At 36.4% G+C, this 20,620-nt stretch overlaps 1 protein-coding gene across 11 annotated transcripts in view; it reads left to right on the top strand.

The window, feature by feature from the left end:
- Positions 1 to 20,620, top strand: part of ERC1 (ELKS/RAB6-interacting/CAST family member 1) — a 563,354-nt gene that overhangs the window by 141,781 nt on the left and 400,953 nt on the right. For all 11 annotated transcript variants that reach the window (XM_032844415.1, XM_032844410.1, XM_032844412.1 and 8 more), the window contains one exon: positions 12,761 to 12,928. In XM_032844415.1, coding sequence (XP_032700306.1) covers positions 12,761 to 12,928 — 168 coding nt within the window. The remainder of the gene's footprint in view (positions 1 to 12,760; positions 12,929 to 20,620) is intronic.

Here is a 20,620-nt window from a genome sequence, read left to right on the forward strand (position 1 = left end):
CTGTATTTCTAACTTACATGCGCATTCAGTAACATCACACATAGGAGAATGGATGTGTATTGAATGAGGAATGGATATTGGATGTGGATGGAAAAATAATAAAATAAGACGACAATAGAACTAAGTGCATTGAGGATTATGAGTAATTTATTTCTTTCTTCAAGTTGATAGGCGTTTGAAAGCATTAATTCTGACTATGTAACTACCGTGAGGTGTGTCGGTTATGGTGTATGTACCACATTGATTCTCAGAGTTGTTTTGGCAGATCTCTCTGGCAGGGCAGATGTCCCTGTTTTTCCCCATCCCTTCCAACACTATGAATCTGTCAGCAAGGACTCTAAACTAGGGATGTTCTGGGGGGTTATTCTTTTGGGTAACTGAGGGACTTAGATTTTAATGGTGACATGTTGATAGCAGACCTTGGCCCTAAATGGGGTAGGGTTTTGAAACTGATACTACTGTGTGAATCCAGGACTTTCCTGGGAATAAGTGGACTAGAAAAAATTCCTTCTACCACTATTAGTTGACAATGTGAGAAACTAACTTACCTGGTCTTAGGGTTGGAAGAAAGGTCATGAGCTTTGAGTTTGTATATGCACAGCTGCTGGTGTTTTTTTTTTTTTTCTTTTAAAGCTTTTATTTATTTATTTATTTGACACAGAGAGAGCGATCACAAGTAGGCAGAGAGGCAGGCGGAGATGGGGGGAAGCAGGCTCCCCAATGAGCGGAGAGCCCAATTCGGGGCTTGAACCGAGGACCCTTGGATCATGACCTGAGCCGAAGGCAGAGGCTTTAACCCACTGAGCCACCCAGGTGCCCCTGCACAGCTGCTGTTAACCCTGATTTTAGCCTAGTTCATACAGAATCCCATAGATGAGAGCTCTGCTTAAATGAATTTGCAATCCCAAATTACTTAATCACCTGTGGAATTTAATCTACCCCAAACCAATATGGCAACAATGCCATTAATATCAAAACTTAAGAAGTAAGAACAAGTAGAGTGATTAGACCCTTAGGAACGTTGGGTAATAAAATGATACCATAAATGAAATGATTAAAATAATGGATGGAGTAGTAAGCATAGGAGCACTCTTTAGAATGGAGAAGATATAGCTTCTTGGGTTATTGTTTGAGGACTGTTGAGAGGAAAACCTGAGGCAATGTAATAAAGGTAGCACTAGCTGTAGTTGTTCAGTGTTTTTTGGTCTTGGCTTTGCCATTTACTTGTTATGTAAGTTTATACTTTTTGTGCTTTCATTTCCCTATTTATGAGAATAATAATATTACCTTCTAGAGTGTTGTAAGAGAAAAATGAATTAATGCATGTACTTTTAGGACTCAGTAAATATTACCAATATCAAATATATGAAGGAAGGATTTAAAATATGAACGAAGGAAAAAACACTACAAATAATACCAGGCAGGTTGTTAAGGAACAAAAAAGTGTTTTAAACTTTTTTTTTTTTTTTAAAGATTTTATTTATTTATTTGACAGAGCGAGATCACAAGCAGGCAGAGAGAGGAGGAAGCAGGCTCCCCGCCGAGCAGAGAGCCCCATGCAGGCCTCAATCCCAGGACCCTGAGATCATGATCTAAGCTGAAGGCAGAGGCTTTAACCCACTGAGCCACCCAGGTGCCCCCAAAAAGTGTTTTAGGTACGAAATACCTAATAACTAAAGTGAAAGAACAGTATAGTGGTTTAACTGCAGATGAGAGAATGCTATAGGAAGAGTTCGTGAATTCAAAGATATATCTGAGGAGTTATATCCAAAAAGCAATAAGGCACATTAAGAGATAGGAATTAAAGAGAAGTCTGTTGAAATAGAAATCTAAGATATATATGGGAGTTTCAAAAGGGTAGGCTAGAGGGAATGGGAGGCAATTTTAGAAGATGTAATTACTGAGAGTATTTCTGACTACATGATAGGAATGGACCTTCAATTTAGGAGCAAATAATTATTGAGCAGGAAGATATCCACAACTACCATAAATCACAGATAAACTGATTTTAAAAACCACCAGAGAGGAAAGGTAGTGTACCTAAAAAGGATTAACAAGCCAGCAGCAGGCCTTCTAAGAGCAACAACAGGAGCAAGAGAGAATATTGTAGAGTAGAATCTTCAAATTTAGTGAAAAACTTTGGCAACACATAATTGAACCCAGTGAAACTATCATTCATCAGTGGAGGTAGAATAAAGACTTTTTTTTTTCAGACTAACACAAACTGATAGTTTACTACCTATGGATCACATATAAAGAACTGCTGAAAACAAAATTGTTCTACAAAGAAGGAGTGAGATTCAAGAGAGGGTAGTAGAAAAGGGAAATTAATGTGACAGGAAAAAAAAAAGCAAATATCAATCTAAGAATTTGGCATAGTCCATATAACAACAATGCCATTAATATCAAAACTTCAGGGGCGCCTGGGTGGCTTAGTGGGTTAAAGCCTCTGCCTTCGGCTTAGGTCATGATCTCAGGGTCCTGGGATTGAGCCCTGCATGGGGCTCTCTGCTCAGCAGGGAGCCTGCTTCCTCCTCTCTCTGCCTGCCTCTCTGCCTACTTGTGATCTCTCTTTGTCAAATAAATAAATAAAAAAAATACCAAAACTTCAAAATAATTGATGTTATCCAATAAAAGAGAAGACTTTCGGAGGAAGATCATAAAAGCTTGAGCTTGTCATTTGCTTCTGGTTCTTGGTATAGAGTTGTTAAATGATACAGCAGGTGAAATTCTGCATCTAGATTGCTGTTGTCTTTTCTATCACAGAACTAAAAAGAGTAGGCTGTGTATTTTAGTGGTGGAAAAATGAAAGTGAGGGCCTAAGATGTGTGAAAAGAGAAATTATAAGAAAGCATCCAAGAGATCTATTCGAAGTATGATTCAAAGACCAGCGGCCTCCGTTCACTTAAGAACTTGAAACAAAATCTTTTTATTTTTATTTAACTTCTAATTCATTAATGTACATGCGTTATTGGTTTCAGGAGTAGAATTCAGTGATTAATCACTTACATATAACACCCAGGGCTCATCACAATAAGCGCCCTCCTTATTACCCGTCACCCAACTAGCCCGTCCTCCACCCACATACCTCCATCAACCTTCTGTTTGTTCTCTGTCAGTAAGAGTCTCTTAACGGTTTTTGTCTCTTTTCTCTTTTTTTTGTTCCTTTTTTCTTTCTTCCCCCTTCCTATATGTTCATTGGTTTTGTTTCTTAAATTCCATGTATGTGTGGAATTGTATTTTTCTTTCTCTGACTGACTTATTTTGCTTAGCGTAGTACACTCTAGCTCCATCCCAATCATCGCAAATGGCAAAATATCTTTCTTTTTCATGGCTGAATAATACTCTCTCTCTCTCTGTGTATGTGTGTGTGTACACTGCATCATCTTTATTCATTCATTAGTTGATGGACATTTGGGCTCTCTCCATAGTTTGGCTATTGTTGGTAATGCTGCTATAAATATCAGGGTGACTGTACCCCTTTGAAGTTGTATCTTTGTATCTTTTGGGTAAGTATCTAGTTGTGCAGTAGCTGGATTGGGGGATAGTTCTATTTTTAACTTTTTGAGGAACCTCCATATTCTTCTCCAGAATAGCTGCACCAGTTTGCATTCCCACCAACAGTGTAAGAAGGTTCCCTTTCTCTGCATCCTTGCCAACATCTGTTGTTTCTTGTGTTGTTAATTTTAACCATTCTGATAGGCGTGAGGTGATACCTCATTGTCTTTTTTTTTTTTTTTAATATTTTATTTGACAGAGAAAGAGAGCAGGCACAAGCAGGGGGTGTGGCAGGCAGAGGGAGAAGGAGAAGCAGGCTTCCTGCTGAGCAGAAAGCATGACGTGGGCGTTGATCCCAGGACTCTGGGATCATGACCTGAGCCGAAGGCAGACACTTAACTGACTGAGCCACCCAGGCGCCCTGTCATTGTCTTTTTGATTTGTATTTCCCTGATGCCAAGTGATGAGGAGCATCTCTTCATATGTCTGTTAGCCATGTGGGTGTCTTCTTTGGAAAAGTGGCTATTCGTGTCTTATGCACACTTCTTAACTGGATTATTTGATTTTTGGGTGTTGAGCCTGAAAAGTTCCTTTTAGATTGTAGATGCTCTTTATTAGATATGTCATTTGCAAGTATCTTCTCCCATTCTGTAGGCTGCCTTTTAGTTTTGTTGATCATTTCCTTCACTGTGTAGACATTTTTTATCTTGATGAAGTCCCAGTAGTTCATTTTTGCTTTTGTTTCCCTTGCCTCTGGCAATGTGTGTATCTAGTAAGAAATTGCTATGACTGAGGTCAAACAGGTTCTGCCTGTGTTGTCCTCTAGGATTTTGAATGTTTTTATCTCACATTTAGGTCTTTCCTCCGTTTTGAATTTATTTTTGTGTGTGGTCTAAGAAAGTGGTCCAGTTTTATTCTTCTGCATGTTGCTGTCCAATTTTTCCAACACCATTTGTTGAAGACACTTTTTTTTCCATCGGATATTCTTTACTGCTTTGTCATTTAGTTGACCATATGGTTGTGGGTCCATTTCTGGATTTTCTGTTCTCTTCATTGATCTATGTATGTTTTTGTGGCACGACCATACTGTCTTGATAATTACAGCTTTGTAACATAGCTTGAAATCTGAAATTGTGGTGCCTTTCATTTTGTTTTTCTTTTTCAGGATTGCTTTGGCTACTATTGTGATTTCATAGAAATTTTATGATGGTTCTGGCTTTGTGAAAAATGCTGGTGATATTTTGATAGGGTTTGCATTAAATGTGGAAACAAAATCTTGAGTCATACTCTAGACCTATTGAATTAGAGTCTACATTTTAAGTTTCCTTAATCTCTGAAGTACTATAAAATGTTTTGTTTTTTGGTTAGGGCCAGATGAAAATAAGATTACTAATCTGTTATTGATCATTTAGGAATCATGAAGATGAGAGCAGTTTTTGAGATGGCTTTGAGCAAATGTCACTTTGCTTTTCAAACAGGAGAGCAAAAAGGATTCCCACATCTGTGCACCTAATCTTTTTCCTAAGTGCTATTTTACGGTAGAATTATTGGAGGGCCTTGAATTGGAAATGATGATCGCTAAAAGTCAGCATTAAAACTAGGTCATCTAGGGCTAATTTTATATTATTCTTTGATAGTATTTCTAGTTTGGAAGATCAGGAATTTATGAGAGATATAGTAGACCTATACCTCTTCAAGGCACTGGCAGCGTAAGTAAGATGGAGAAATGTAAGCTAGTTAAGGTGATAATTAGGTTTCTTCATAACTATACGTTTTTTCATAACTATAAAATGATTTTTCCCAAATATGGTGTTTAATGATGTATGGTAACCTATGTAAAAGTTTCTGGTGGTATTATGTATCTCTCTAAACTTGACTCCTCCTTGTTAAATATTTTTATTAATGAATTGGATGGAAAAAATATGGAGGGTAATGTATATGTTAGATAAGAAATTTAGCATTACGAAAGATCTTTAAAGAGCAGAGTAATGGGCTAAACCAAGCAGGATAAGAAATTTAATAGGATAACTGTAAAAATCTTTAGGGTTCTCTCCCTCCCTTTCTCCAAAAAAAGCTAGCCAGTAGAGGTGCCTGGGTGGCTCAGTTGGTTGAGGTCATGATCTCAGGGTGGGATCAAGCTGGGAGGTGGGCTTCCTGCTCTGTAGGTAATCTGCTTGTCTCTCTCTTCCTCTGCCCCTCCCCCCACTACTGTGTATGTCATCTTCTCTTTCAAATAAATAGTTAAATAAATCTTAAAAAAACCCAAAAAACTAGCCAGTAAACAAAAGAACCCCAACGAAACCCATAAAATTTGTCAGCAAAAGCAAAACAGTCTGCTTAAGTAATTCTTCAGTATCTGTATAGTGGCTGCCAGAATACCCCTCAAAAACAAAAAAACATATGCAATCTTCAGTTGTTTTGTAAGTGTCTAGAAGTAAGGGTGAGGTAATCAGCCATAACATATTGCATTCTGGGTATAATGATTTAAAGGGTGTTGGTATATTTAAGCATGTTTAGACGCAAAGAGTCTGAAACCATGGCATATTAAGGAATAGTTGAAGGGTAGCTTGGAAAAGAAATGCTTTTGGGAGTACATGATAGATGCATGTATCTGAATGGCTGTTATGTGGAAGAACATCTAGCTTGAGGGGTTGAACTTGGGCCAGTCGATAAAATTACGGAAAAATATTTTTTTAAACTTTGAGATCAGAGATCGCTTTTATGCCTGGTAAAAGCAGAGCATGGACAGCCTCTAGAGAAGAACTGTGTACCTGGGTTTTACTAGAGGTTTTCAAATACTAGAGAAGCCTGTTTAAAGGGGATATAGAGACCTGGGATTTAGATGAAAGATTGAATCAGGTGACCTTTAAAGGTCCTTCTAAAGAGCAAATTGTCTCTTTCTGTGATTCTAAGGGTTCCACACAGAGAGGGCTATAAGGTTTAATAAGGAAGCGTTACATATGTGTTGGCTTAGAGGGGTCGGGGTAGAAGAACTATGTTGGCTGACTGTCTTGCTTTATCAGATTTGTAGAAATCAATATAACGTTCTACTGTGACTATATAGCTGAATACAGTTTGTTACTGTATACATTGGACCATTGTTATGTATAAGTCTTTAAAACAACTTGATTATTTATGAATCAACATGATTTTTACGAAGATTATGAATTTTCAGGGTAAAGTGGGTGGAGACAATATTGACATTGGTTTTTAAGTCTTAATTTGTAGCCTTTTTTGTTGTTGTTGTGCAAAGTACTAATAAACTGTACTGTGTACTGTGGAATAGCACATCTGTAACCCTGGCCTTTTTGATGTTTTTCTGAGCTCTTGAACTTTTTGTCAGGTAGGAAGCTTCAAACAGAGCTCAATGCAATTTGTCAAAATAGCCTTTTAAAAAGGTTTACTTGTGGATGTTGTCAATCCCATGGCCCCAGTGCTCTTCATTCAGCCTCTTTTCTAGATGAGAACAATGAGAAATATGGTGATAGGAAATTATACTTAGTGATCTTGGGCAAATCACTTAGTTTGGGCTTTGATTTCATCACCTTTGAAATGAGGAGTTTAGGGGCACCTGGGTGGCTCAGTTGTTAAGCATCTGCCTTTGGCTCAGGTCATGATCCCAGGGTCCTGGGATAGAACCCTGCATTGGGCTCCCTGCTCAGCAGGGAGAAGCAGGTCTCCTGCTTCTCCCTCTCCCACTTCCCATGCTTCCTTTGTCCCTTTCTCACTGTGTCTCTCTCTGTCAAATAAATAAAACCTTTTAAAAAAAATAAATAAAATTACTTTAGATTATTAATTTTTTAAAAGTTTATGAAATACTGCCAAATATAGGGGAAAAAATGCAGAAAGTAATATAATAAATACCAAAAGATTTAACTTACATTTATGTTGGACCACATTAGGTGATATTTAAAGGTTCTTTAAAAGAAAAGGTTCTTTAAAAATCTTATTCTAAACTAAATATTCAGTGGGAGATCTGGATTAGGAAGATTATTTTGTTAGAACCTCAGGGTTTTTGCACTGTTGGGGTTGGGAATAAAGATGAGGAAGTTGTTAATATGGAGGTGGTGGTTAAAGCCTAGGACTGAATTGGTTTCTCCAGAGGAAGTTGTATAAAGTAAGATGTGAGGAGGGGAAAATGATAGAGGATCCAGTGAAGAAAACTGATCCAGTGGGGTCAGAGAGTTAAAGAGGAGTGAAACATACTGGCAAAGCCAAGTTAGGAGTTATAGGAAATAAGCCATTGTATCCATGTAATTCTTAGTGCTCATGTATATTTAGATAGATGTATTTATTGATGTAAAATGAAAGAAGATTAAGATAACTTAAGATAAATAATAGTTTTGTGCTCAGAAGTGAGAGGCCAAAAGAGCAAGGTAGCCATTTTTCTGCTCATGTCCATTGGTAGAAAAATCTTATAGAGAAAAACCTTCTGTTTTTGTTGAAGTTGGCATAACCTGCTTGCCACAGACCTTGACTCTTGGCAAGGTAGGTGGATGCTGTTCTTCCATGCATTTGAATTGAATAAGCAAGGTCTTATTCCTCCTGCCAGGTATGGTATTAGGGTGATGACTGTGTGTCCTGCTAGTCTCTGAGGGGCTTTCCTGAATATGTTTTTTGTGGTTTGCAAAATATGGACCGCACGCAAAATTGTGCTATGAACTTAGCTCACTACTGACCAAAAAGATCAGTGTAGAATTCAGAGCAATTAATCTAGTAGTAGCAGAGTGGTTTTTGTGGTTATTTTTATCTTAGATCTCCAGACCAGCACATTTAAATTCTGTATTGTACCAAAAAAAAAAAAAAAAAATGCAGACCAAGAAAGAGAGTATGGATTAAATAACTAGTAAAGAAAAGATCACTTAGTAATTAGAGTTCGGACTTGAGTAATTTCTGTACCTAATATTTGTGATATGAGATATTTTTTTATGTGAAAGACTGATTCCCAGCTACTCTTACACCAAAGATGTAAGATGAAAAGAAGAGTTTTCATTTTTTGGCCTTTTTCACTCACCAATTCCTGTGGGTCTCATACCTGACATTCCCTCAAAATGGCATGCAGGTATTTATGACTGGTTAGCACTGGCACATTTACGGGTCACTTAACTGAGTGAGGGATCTAATGTAAACATGCAGCTAGGCCATCTAGGTACTCTTGGTAAAGAAGCAGCAATAAGAGGTCTTAGAGTTATTATTCTATGGGACTTTAGTACTATCAGAATGAGAAACATTTGGAAATGCTCAGGGATGTATTCCTGCTCTGTTCTGATTCCTTACCCACAGATGGAAAACATTTCATTTTTTGAAATTAAGGCAGAGAAGAACTGAGAGACAAGGAAATTAGGCATTTAAGACTTACCTATAAGTTTAAATGTCTGGGCTTTTTGTCTTTATAAAAATAATTTAATAATGCACTTTGGGAATATTGTGTAAAGTGTTTTTTAGGTGAGTTAGTTTGGTTTTTGCTTGTTGTTATTGGGATATGTGGTAGATATGTTAGAAGTAAGATATACAGTATACAGAATACAAATTAGAATGTAGAAGTTAGGCACAAATGATTTAGCATAGGATTTATTTATTTTTAAAATTTTTGACATGTATACTTTGCTAAGACTTTGACCTCTTTAACTGTGCAGAAGAGTCAGTGGGTTCAGTAAGCACCCTCTTGAATAACCGTGACTGATGCCCTGTAATGGATTCAGCTAACAGGAACCAAATCTGATACTGTCAAATAGGATTAGTAGCCACGCAGGCCAGTTGAGCTGTGCCTGAATGCCAAGTGGATAAGGGTCAGTGGGCTCTTTTGGCATCTTAAGTAGGCTGGTTGTTGAATTTCATATTCCACAAAAGTCCTTGTTCTGTGGTGGCAGTCCTTTTCTCCAAATTGAATCAGTACTCAGTTCTGACATTTGTCTTGTGGACCTTTTTGCTTCTTTGCATGGTGAGTGTTTCTGATTTTAATAGGTTGGTGAAGAAAAACCAAGGAAATGTAAAGACTTTTGTCATCATGCACTTTAGAAAGGACTATTGGGGGACTCTGTGGAAATCACATCATTCATCTTTGTTTTGCACTGGATTTTAATTCTTGCTGTGAGATCTTTAGTGCTGAATTTAGGCACCCAAACTGGACATTTTTAGTGGTAATATCCGTGGATTCACTGGGCTTGATTTATCGTAGTTCTCCTGTTTGTCAGCAAAACATTTATTATTACTTTATTACTTTTATCTTTTATTACTTTATCTTTTCTTTTTCCATGTCCCTGAGGAAAATTTTAAGTAGGCTGGCTATCTTGACACATTATATTTCATAAGGTATTCAAGGGAAGAACTCATTTAGACAGGTCTTTTTTATTAGTTGTAATTGTCAGCATATAGATACTTTACATGTTTTGTTAGATTTATACCTAGATATTTAAATATTTTTGAGGGATTGTAAATGGTCATAAATTTAAAATATTGATGTTCAATATTGGATCTTACTTACTTTTGTCAGTTTATAAAATATTTACATTTTTAAAGCAAGTGTAAATATTTGTCTATTTTCTTTAATATTATTGCTATTAAGACCTGCTTTAGGCACATGAAATATAGATAAAAAAAATAAAACAAACACCATGAAATGGTATCATGATATGAAGTTTTAAATTATAACAGAGTTGGATTTACCACTATTTTTTCTTAAGATACATCTTTTCTCTTTCTTTAAACATGAAATCTTACATGCCTTGGTGTCCTAAAAGTATTTTCCTGTATTTTCTTCCAGTACCACAGTTAAGATAATGAACACACCCCCCACATATTTTCTTGTGCCTTTTTGTAATCCCTTTCTTTTGCTTTTCCCTGATATTCTTCACTACAACCCTTGATTTATTACTATTCTTTTCTATTATTGTAATTAGTGTATATTTTCTAGAATTTTATGTATATATGAAATCATATTTACTTTTTTATGTCTAGCTCTCAGTGAGGTAGTATATAATTAGTCGCTGAGATTGTAGGATCTGGAGACAGACCAGTTAATCTTAAGTTGCTTATTTATATCTGTCTTTCCTAAGTCTCAGTTTCCCAGGTTGCCATGGGAAAGTGCAATTGTCCACAGGGAGATAGCAAGTGAGGAAGACACAATGCTTGAAGACAGAATTGGGAGGATTTTTAATGTACTATATATAGCGTTGGCAAGCATATACATGACCATATGCAGAAAGGTTCAGAAATCTAAGGGTAGAATGAAGAAAACCATTTAATTTAGAAGTAAGGATTTATAAAATAAGTATAACTAAAATAGAAAGGAGATGTTAAGAAACGGTGTTGGAAAGGATTGCTCAGGCTGGGAGAAAAGACAAACCAGAATAGGGATGAATGATGAAAAAGAGATGATAGATGAGAGGTAATGCTATGCACGAAGAGTAGTTTTAGTAAGTATAGAAGAAAGAAAATGGTGGTTTCAGAAATAAGAATTTAAATGTTTGGAAATTTTTAGGTGGACCTTTCCAGAATATAACAAGGTTACCATATATCATTTATTAGAATAGAGAAAAGTCAGAAGTGGAAAGTATTTATTCAGGGGGCATGGTAGAACTTGTGGTAAGGAATTATAAATGGAACTTACAAAGATTACTTCCCCAATATCTGGTTTGGTGGGACAAGTGGTATTGAAATGGTTGATAGAAGTGTAGTTTAGCAGAATGAAACCTGGTTTATTTACATGTTTTTCCTTTCCAGCATAGTCCAAGATAATTTGTAAGTACATAATGATTTAACTATAGAGTCTCAAGTGAGACTAGTCTTGTAGGAAAATTTTCCATAGTACTTAGCAATGAGTACTACCATACATACGGTATTGGTTCTTAGATATCTTAAAGCTTAGATGTAATATTAGATTTTCCCTGAGAGTTTTGGTGTACTCTAAATGTGAGTCATTACCCATGTTACCTGTTTTTTCTTTGTGGGTTGGTTAATCTACAGACACCTAGGAAAAATAATACAGGACAAGTTCAAGATTAAGGATGTTTTATAGAAATATACTTGTATCTTAGATTTGCACTTTCAGTGTTACAGCCACCAGCCATATGTGACTATAGAGCACTTGAAATATAGTAATCCAAATTGAGATATGATGTAAATATAAAAATTAGAACATGCATTGGACTTTTAAGACTTAGTCTGAAACAAAGAATATAAAATAAAATAGTTAATTGATTATTTTTAATATGGATTACAGGTTTGAAATGATAGTATTTTAGATAGATTAAATAAGTTGTATTATTAAAATTGTATCTATTTCTTTCTTATTTTTTAATATAGCTCCTAGAAAGTTTAAAATTTCATATGTGGTTTATATATGACTCACATTATATTTCTACTGAAAAACATTGTCTTAAGATGAAAGAAATCCACCTCTCTGTTTTGTTATAATTGTATAACTGTTTGCTGAATTGTAAATCCTTAGTGGAAAAGCAAAAACAAAACAAAACCCAAAACAAACCCAAAAACAAAAACCCAAAACAAATTTGATGTATGAGTATGCTTAATGAAATTTGCTTCGAATGGATTTAAAAATAAGTACTGTCATTAGACTTACTTGATTTCATTAGATTTGTAATTATTTAAACATTCTATTTAGTCAAAGCTGTTATTAAACTTGGGGGATAGAGTTTACTGATGCCAGACTTTAGCTAACTAGTTTCTGGGCCTGAAAGTGGACCTTTGCTTTCCTTTGCATGATGTCACAGTGCATTATGGGATTGCTGGTCTCAAAAGCTTCATATTCTACCTCTAGTTTCTATTATGTGATATAGTGAGTGTAATGCTTGATGATGTTTATGGTTTCTTTCTAATTTTAGATTTTCTTAATCAGTGTAGCATCACTGGGAACTTGTTAGAAAAACTAATTCTTGAGCCCCAAACCCACTGAATCAGAATTCTGGTGGCTGGGCTTGGGAATCTGTTTAAAGCCTCCAATAGAAGTGGCAAAACTCAATTTCTTTATGACAGTTCTCAATTTTGTCTCTTGATTCAGATCTATTTATCCTGGTGTCATGGTATATTTAACTAATGTAAATTTTATTTTTATTACAAAAGTGCTCATAAGTTTTAGGATTTAATTTCTAAATAGCTATATTTATATTTCAAGTGGCATTTTATCTGATTCTAATGAAAGTTTACTATATAAGTATCATTTGGGCAACTATACACAAGTATTTGGAAGAATTGCATTCCTTTCTTTTCATTTAATCAATTGTAAAAAATGTCACATTCTTAGGTGGATGCTCTCCGATTGCGTTTGGAAGAGAAGGAAACTATGTTGAATAAGAAGACAAAACAAATTCAGGATATGGCTGAGGAGAAGGGGACGCAAGCAGGAGAGATACATGACCTCAAGGACATGCTGGATGTGAAAGAGAGGAAGGTTAATGTTCTTCAGAAGAAGGTAAAGTGTGGTGTTTTTTGGAATAGTTTGAGAAGAATACATATTAACTCTTCTTTAAATATTTGGTAGAATTCCCCTGTGAAGCCATCTGGTCCTGGACTTTTGTTTGTTGGGAGATTTTTGATTACTGGTTCAGTTTCTTTGCTGGTAGTTGGTCTGCTCAAGTTTCCTGTTTCTTCCTGTTTCAGTTTTGATAATTTAAAATCCTGAAATTTATTCATTTCTTCTAGGTTGTCCAGTTTGTTGGCATATCGTTTTCAGTAATACTCCTGTATAATTGTTTGTATTTTTGTGATGTTGTATTTCTCCTCTCTCATTTGTGATTTTATTTATTTGGGTCCTTTCTCTTTTCTTTTTGATAAGTCTGGCCTAGGGGTTTATCAATTTTATTAATTTTTTCAAAGAATCAGCTCTTCCTGGTTTTACTGACCTGTTCTTCTTCTTCTTCTTTTTTTTTTAAAGTTTCTATATCATTTTATTTCTGCTCTAATCTTTATTATTTCCTTCCTTTTGCTGGCCGTAGGCTTTGTTTATTGGTCTTTTTCTAGTTCCTTTAGGTGTAAGTTTAGGTTGTTTATTTGAAGTTTCTTTTGCTTCTTGAGATAGGCCTGTATTGCGATAAACTTTTCTCTTAGAACTGTTTTTGCTGCATCCCAGAAGTTTTGGACCATTGTGTTTTCATTTTCATTTGTTTCCATGTGCTTTTTAATATCTTCTTGATTTCTTGGTTGACTCATTCATTATTTAGTAGCATGTTGTTTAACCTCCATGTCTTTGTGATCTTTCCAGACTTTCTTGAGGTTGACTTCTTGTTTCATAGTGTTGTGGTTAGAAAAGGTACATAGTATAACTTCAGCCATTTTGTATTTATTGAGGCCTGTTTTGTGACCTAGTACATGTTCTGTTCTGGAGAATGTTCCATGTGCACTTGAAAAGAATGTGTGTTCTGCTGTCTTAGGATGGAATGTTCTGAATAGATCTGATAAGTCCAGCTGGCCCAGTGTGTTATTCAATGCCATGCCTCCTTATTGATTTTCTGCTAAGATGAGCTGTCTGTTCATGTAAGTGGGGCATTAAAATTCCCAATTTTTTGTTACTATCAATTAGTTCCTTTATGTTTGTTACAAATTGTTCTTTATATTTGTGTGCTCCCATGTTGGGTACATAAATTCTTACAGTTGTTATATCTTGTTGAATTGTCCCCTTTATTATTATATAGTATGCTTCTTTGTCTCTTTTTAACAGTCCTTGAAGTCTAGCTTGTCTGATAAAGTATTGGTATTCAGCTTCCTTTTGACACCCATTTGTGTGGTAATTATTTCTCCATCTCCCCTTCACTTTCAATCTGGATGTGTCTTTAGGCCTAAAAAGAATCTCAGGGCACCTGGATGTCTCAGTTGTTGAACGTCTGCTTTCGGCTCAGGTCATGATCTCAGGGTCCTGGGATTGAGCCCTGCATTGGGCTCCCTGCTCAGCAGGGAGCCTGCTTCACCCTCTCTCTCTGCCTGCCTCTGCCTACCTGTGATCTCTCTCCGTCAAATAAATAAATTTTTTAAAAAAATCTAAAAAAAAGATATAAAAAATAAATAAATAAAATGAGTCTCTTTGGGTGTGTGTTTTTAATCTATTCTGACACTCTCTTTTGATTGGAACATATAATCTATTTACATTCAGAGTAGTTATTGATAGGTATGTATTTATTGCCATTTTATTACTTGTTTTGTGGTTGTTCTTGGAGATTCCCTCTGATACTTTCTTGTCTTTTTCATGTTTTGCTGATTTGCTATAGTGATGTATTTGGATTTCTTTCTCTTTATGTTTTGCAAGTTTATTAGTGGTTTTTGATATGGTTACCATTGGGTTTGTATATAACCTCTTCTGCAAATATCAGTATATATATATATATATATATATATATACACACACACACACACACACACGTGTGTGTGTGTGTGTGTAGACTTAAAAGATTTATTTATTTATTAGAGAGAGATTGTGAGCATGAGGGGTAGGGGCAGAGGGTCAGGGAGAGAGAGAATCTCAAGCAGACTCCCCTCTGAGCATGGAGCCTGATGCAGGGTCCTGATCACAACCTGAGCTGAAATAAGAGTTGGATACACAACCAACTGAGCCACAGAGGCACTCCCAAATACCAGTCTGTATTAAGTTGATTGTCATTCAAGTTTGAACTCATTCTTTCTTCTTCTCCTCCCCATGTTTTAGGTATATGTTATTATACTTATATCCTTTTTATGTGAGTTCCTTGATGGATTTTTAGGGAAGTATTCATTTGTACTGGTTTTGTTTTTCCTACCTTTATACTGTCATTTTTGGTCTCTCCTTTCCACTCAAAGAGTCCCCTTTAATATTTCTTGTAGAACTGGTTTAGTGGTTATGAAATCCTTTAGTTTTTTGTTTGCGTGGGAAACTCTCTCTCTCCTTCTATTCTGAATAATAGCCTTGTTGGATAGAGTATTCTTGGCTGCAGATTTTTCCCATTTAGCACTTTGAATAGGTCATGTCACTGTCTTCTGGCTTGCTCAGTTTCTGTTGAGAAACCTCCAGCTAGCCTATGGGGTTTTCCCTTGTAAGTTATGACTCTTTTTGTCTTGCTGCCTTAAGACTTTTTTTTTAATCACTGTACTTTACAAATGTAATTACAATATGTCTTGGTGTTAGCCTCCTGTTAATGATTTTGAGGGGAGTTCTCTTTGCCTCCTGGAGCTGGGTGTCTGTTTCCTTTCCCAGGTGAAGGAAGTGTTCAGCTATCCATCCATCCATTCTTCCTTCCTTCCTTCCTCTCTTTTTAAGATTTTAATTTATTTGTTTGACATGAGAGAGAGAGAGAGCGAGCGAGCGAGCGCACTAACAATCAGGGAGCAGCAGGCAGAGGAAGAGGGAAAAACAAGCTTCCCACTGAGCAAGGAGCCTGATGTGGGGCTCGATCCCAGGACCCTGAGATCATGACCTGGGACAAATGCAGACTTTAAACTGAATGAGTCATCCAGATGACCCTCAGCTATTATTTCCTGAAGTAAATATTCTGGCCCCTTTTATCTCTTCTTCTTCTTTTGGGACTTCTATACTATGAATGTTATTATGTTATTAATTTTTTTCTTTTCTTCTTATATTAAGATTTTATTTATTTATTTGACAGAGAGAGATCACAAGTAGGCAGAGAGGCAGGCAGAGAGAGAGGAGGAAGCAGGCTCCCCGCTGAGCAGAGAGCCCGATGCGGGACTCGATCCCAGGACCCTGAGATCATGACCCGAGCCGAAGGCAGCGGCTTAACCCACTGAGCCACCCAGGCGCCCGAATGTTATTATGTTTGATGGAGTCACTGAGTTCCCTAAATCTGTTCTTGTGTGGCATAATTCTTTTCTCTCGTTTGTTCAGCTTCATTGCTTATCATTACTTTGTCTTCTAGGTCATTAATTTGTTCCTCTGCTTCTTCTAGCCTACTGGTCATTCCATCAAGCATGGTTCTAATTTCATTTATTACACTCTTTATCTCTTTTGATTCTTTTTTAATTCTTTTATCTCTGTGGTAAGGGTCTTACTGATGTCTTCTTTTCTCAAGGCCAGTGTGTATCCTTATGATTGGTGCTTTAAATTCTTCATCAGGTATGTTCCTTATGTCTGTTTCACAAAGATCTCTGGCCATGGCCTTATCTTATTCTTTCATTTGTGATAAATTCCTCTGTCTTCACATTTTGTCTAAGTCTCTGCCTTCTTCTGAGTGTTAGAAAAGATAGTTATATATCTTCCTGAAAGTAATGGCTTTACAAAGAAGAGGTCATGTATTTCCCAGGAAGAGACCTGTCAAGGAGTGTTTCCTATGTGTGCTACAGGTGCTCTGCTTTTGTGTTCTGGCTGCTCTGTCCTTCAGGCCAGTCATTTATAGGGGCTTTCCTTGCCTGCTGTGGTCAGTGTTTGGTCCCTGGCCTGAATGTGACAAGTTTTTGCTAGGTGTGCTCTGGTCTGCTTGTGAAATGAGACTTGTCACCATCTCCACCGTAATTGAGGCCCTGTGAAACTTTATGGTCTGGAGACATGGTATGGATGGGGGTTAATCCTGGTCTTCTGGGACAGGGTCCTGCTGCACTGGGACTGAAGCAAGTGTGACTGCGCAGGCCAGTTCCACTAGAGCCCAGTGGGGTAGGGCTTAATGTAAGTAAGTTAAGCAGCCAGTGCGGGTGCTATGCTGCTTTCCGCAGTTAGCTCTGTATGTATGCTGAGGGGCAGGGGAAGGAAATGGTGTTGGCAAGCTCCATTGTTCCCAGAGATGTGTCTCTGTGAATGCTGCCTCTCAGGGAAGTGCTCTGGGAAGTGTGATCTCCCCACTGTGTACCCCAGATGCTCTTCAGATCGTTGTTTCTGCACTGTCTGCCCTCAGGTTGTTTGCCTGCCATCTCTCCAGGAGCAGTGCAGTGCTCTCCAGACTCTATTCCAGCCAAGCCTGCTGACCTTTAAAACTCCAGGCTCTAATCTCCACTGCTTGAAAGAACTCATGAAATATAGCTTCTCTATTTTTACAATTCAATGACTTTGGAGACCTTGTGCTTTCCCAAGTGCTCCTTTCTTTCTCTCTTGCCTTTCTCTGACCACACCTTCCTCCCTCTGCAGTACCCAAGATCTGTGTCTCCCCCAAACCATGTCTCTATACTGCCTGCCTTCTCCCATGTGGCCTCTTCTCTCCCTTTAATTGTAGAGTTTGTTCTGTCAGTCATCAGGTTGATTTCTGGGGTATTTAGGATGATTTGATAGTTACCTAGTTGTGTTTGTGGGACAAAGCGAGACTAGGGTCCTCCTTCTCTGCTGCCATCTTCCTGCTTCATACCCCAAGGTTTAAATTTTTATTTAATTATTGGTTGCTCTAGAATTCCTTTGAAAATTTTTCAAGAAAAATCATAGGTGCTATGTTTCCTAAGTTCCTGCTAATTAATTATGTGTTAATATATTGTCTTTTTATATTTTACAATTGTTTCAAAGATGAATAATAATGAATAATATAGAATAATGAATGAATAATGAATAATATAGAGAATAATAAAATAAATAATGGTAATTATTCAGCTTAAGAAGTAAAATTTCAGGGGCGCTTAGTCAATGGCTTAGTCACTAAGGTGGCTTAGTCACTAAGCCACCTTAGTGGGTGGCTTAGTCGCTTAAGTGTCTGCCCTCTTCTCACATCATGATCACAGGGTCCTAGGATCGAGCCCCGTGTCGAGTTCCCTGCTTTCTGGAGAGCCTGCTTCGCCCTCTCCCACTTCCTGCCACTCTGCCTACTTGTGTTCTCTATTTCTCTGTCAAACAAACACGTACATACATACATTCTTAAAAAAAAAAAAAGTAAAATTTCAGATATAGCTGATGTTCCTTGGCATATCTTCACTTGATAGGTAGTATCGTCCTCCATTTGTCCCAGAGTTGAATATTTAATTTTGGTGTTTATGCATGCCCCCATATATTAGATCAGGATACATGGTTTTATACTTTTATAACCTATGTATCTATTAATGAAACATATATAATATGAGGAAGTATACCTTACAAATAAATATGATAAGTATTTACTCTGAATGTAATCAGGGGAATGTAAAATAAGACCAGATTAAGAAACAATTTTATACCTATCCTTTTGTGCTATGTTGGCAAAAATTAGAGGTCTGTGACAGTATCAAATGTTGATAAATACGGCAACTGGATTTCTTGAACAGTGCTGTTGGATTTTTAAATTGATACAACTGCTTTGGAAAGTAGTTATGAAATTAAATATAAGCATACCCTCCCTGATACAGACACCTTAGATGAACTCCAGGGCATGTGTAGGAATGTTCATAGTAGCCTTGTTTGGCTGTAGAAAAACAAAACAGAACTGAGGAAACATTATACAAAAGTTCATTAAGAGAAGAGTGGGTAGGTAAATTTGATATACTCACTCAATAGAACCTATTATTTTAAGGGAAATTAATGTTTCTGATTAAAAATTCAGCAAAGTCATTTCTTCTAGGTGAAGGGAGATAAGGAGGAATATATAAGTATCTTAAGATGGGTTAATGAGTTTGTGTATATTTATTATACTTCACAACATATATATATATATAAAATAGCATTTAATATAATTTAAAATAACGAGGCAGATTAAGTTTTGTTAAATTTGCATGGTACATTGGTGTTTATTATATCTTTTATATATTTTCCTCTGTTTGAATATTAATTTAAAAATTGCTTAGAATAAAAGTCTCTGTATATATGCATATTAGTATTTTCTTTGAAAAAGAACTTTTCATATATTTCAGTTTAAATTTATTCCTAATTTTATAGTTATAAAATTAGAATCACTTCCCTAGAAGTTCATTTATACATTTTGAAACAATGTCTGATACAGATGTAGGGTCTTACTTGGTAACGTTTAACTGCCTGATTAAAATTTTTCATATAAATTCTCTGGCAAAAGGGTTTATTTAGCTTATGGTCAAATATATCCAATTATGATGAACTGATGACTTGGACAGTTTGACCCTCTTTCCTAGAACCAGAATTTGGCTATTTACAGTATTTGCTGATTGAGATGAACTTGGGGCCGTATTGAACAAGTATAATCCTCCTCCTGCAGGATGACTTTTTAGATATTGGGAACTTGCTGTTTGACAGCCCTCAAATCTTATTTTTCTAGATGATATATTTCTGTTCCTCCCAATATTCTCATTTGCCCTGGTTAATTTTTCTGATTGCAGTTATTTGTCTCAACTCATTTTTCTCCTGTACTTTAACAGTTGGAACTTTGGATCTAATTGCAAGAGAGATGATTAGAACATTATTAATATTCTTGGCCCTAACTAGTATGATATTGGGCAACTCACTGAAACTGGCTAACCTCCAGTTTTTTTTTCTAACTATAAACAGTATAATAGTTACATCAGGAGGTTTTTGTTAAATGATGTCATGTGTAGGAAAGTACCTTGGAACCTGTAGAGTGTTGCATACTGTGGATATAAGGTATTAATATATATATTTTTTAAGATTTTTATTTATTTGAGAGAGAGAGCATGTGCACATGAGTTGGGGGAGGGGCAGAGAGAGAGAGAGAGGGACAAGCAGACTCCTCACTGATCAGGGATCCCTAGGCCGGTTTCGTTCCTGGAATCCTGACATCATGACCTGAGCTGAAGGCACGCTTAACCGACTGAACCACCTAGGCGCCCCTTGATATTGTTTATTCTTACTAAATTTTACTTTGCTTAATTCAGCCAATTAATCTTTGAGGATCTTCAACTTTATGCCTTCTACCCACTTATTCTTTATACTTTCATGTAAGTGATAAAAAGTTGAATAGACCAGAAAAGGCTTTTGTGATATATTTTACCTCTTTCAGATTGATTATTTATTGAAATAGTTCTCAAAGCTCTTTTTGTTGTCTGTAGAATTTTTTTTTCTTATAAGCTCAATTTGTTTTCGGTTCTAGCCTTTTTAAAAATTCTTATTTCTCAGTGTTCTTCATTCAGACCATTATAAACCTGTCTTTAAAAATCTGAGTCAGTTTTAGAGATCACTGTGTAATTCTTTCTTACAGCAGTGCCTGGATTATGAGCCAGTGATATACTCAGCTGTTTTTGGCTTTTTCAGAACAACTACCCGCACATTTTCCTAGCTTTCTAAGCAATGTATATTATTTATATACACTGGAGT

Source organism: Lontra canadensis, unplaced genomic scaffold (assembly GCF_010015895.1).
Source record: "Lontra canadensis isolate GAN:19392208 unplaced genomic scaffold, GSC_riverotter_1.0 scaffold153, whole genome shotgun sequence".
NCBI lineage: Eukaryota > Metazoa > Chordata > Mammalia > Carnivora > Mustelidae > Lontra > Lontra canadensis.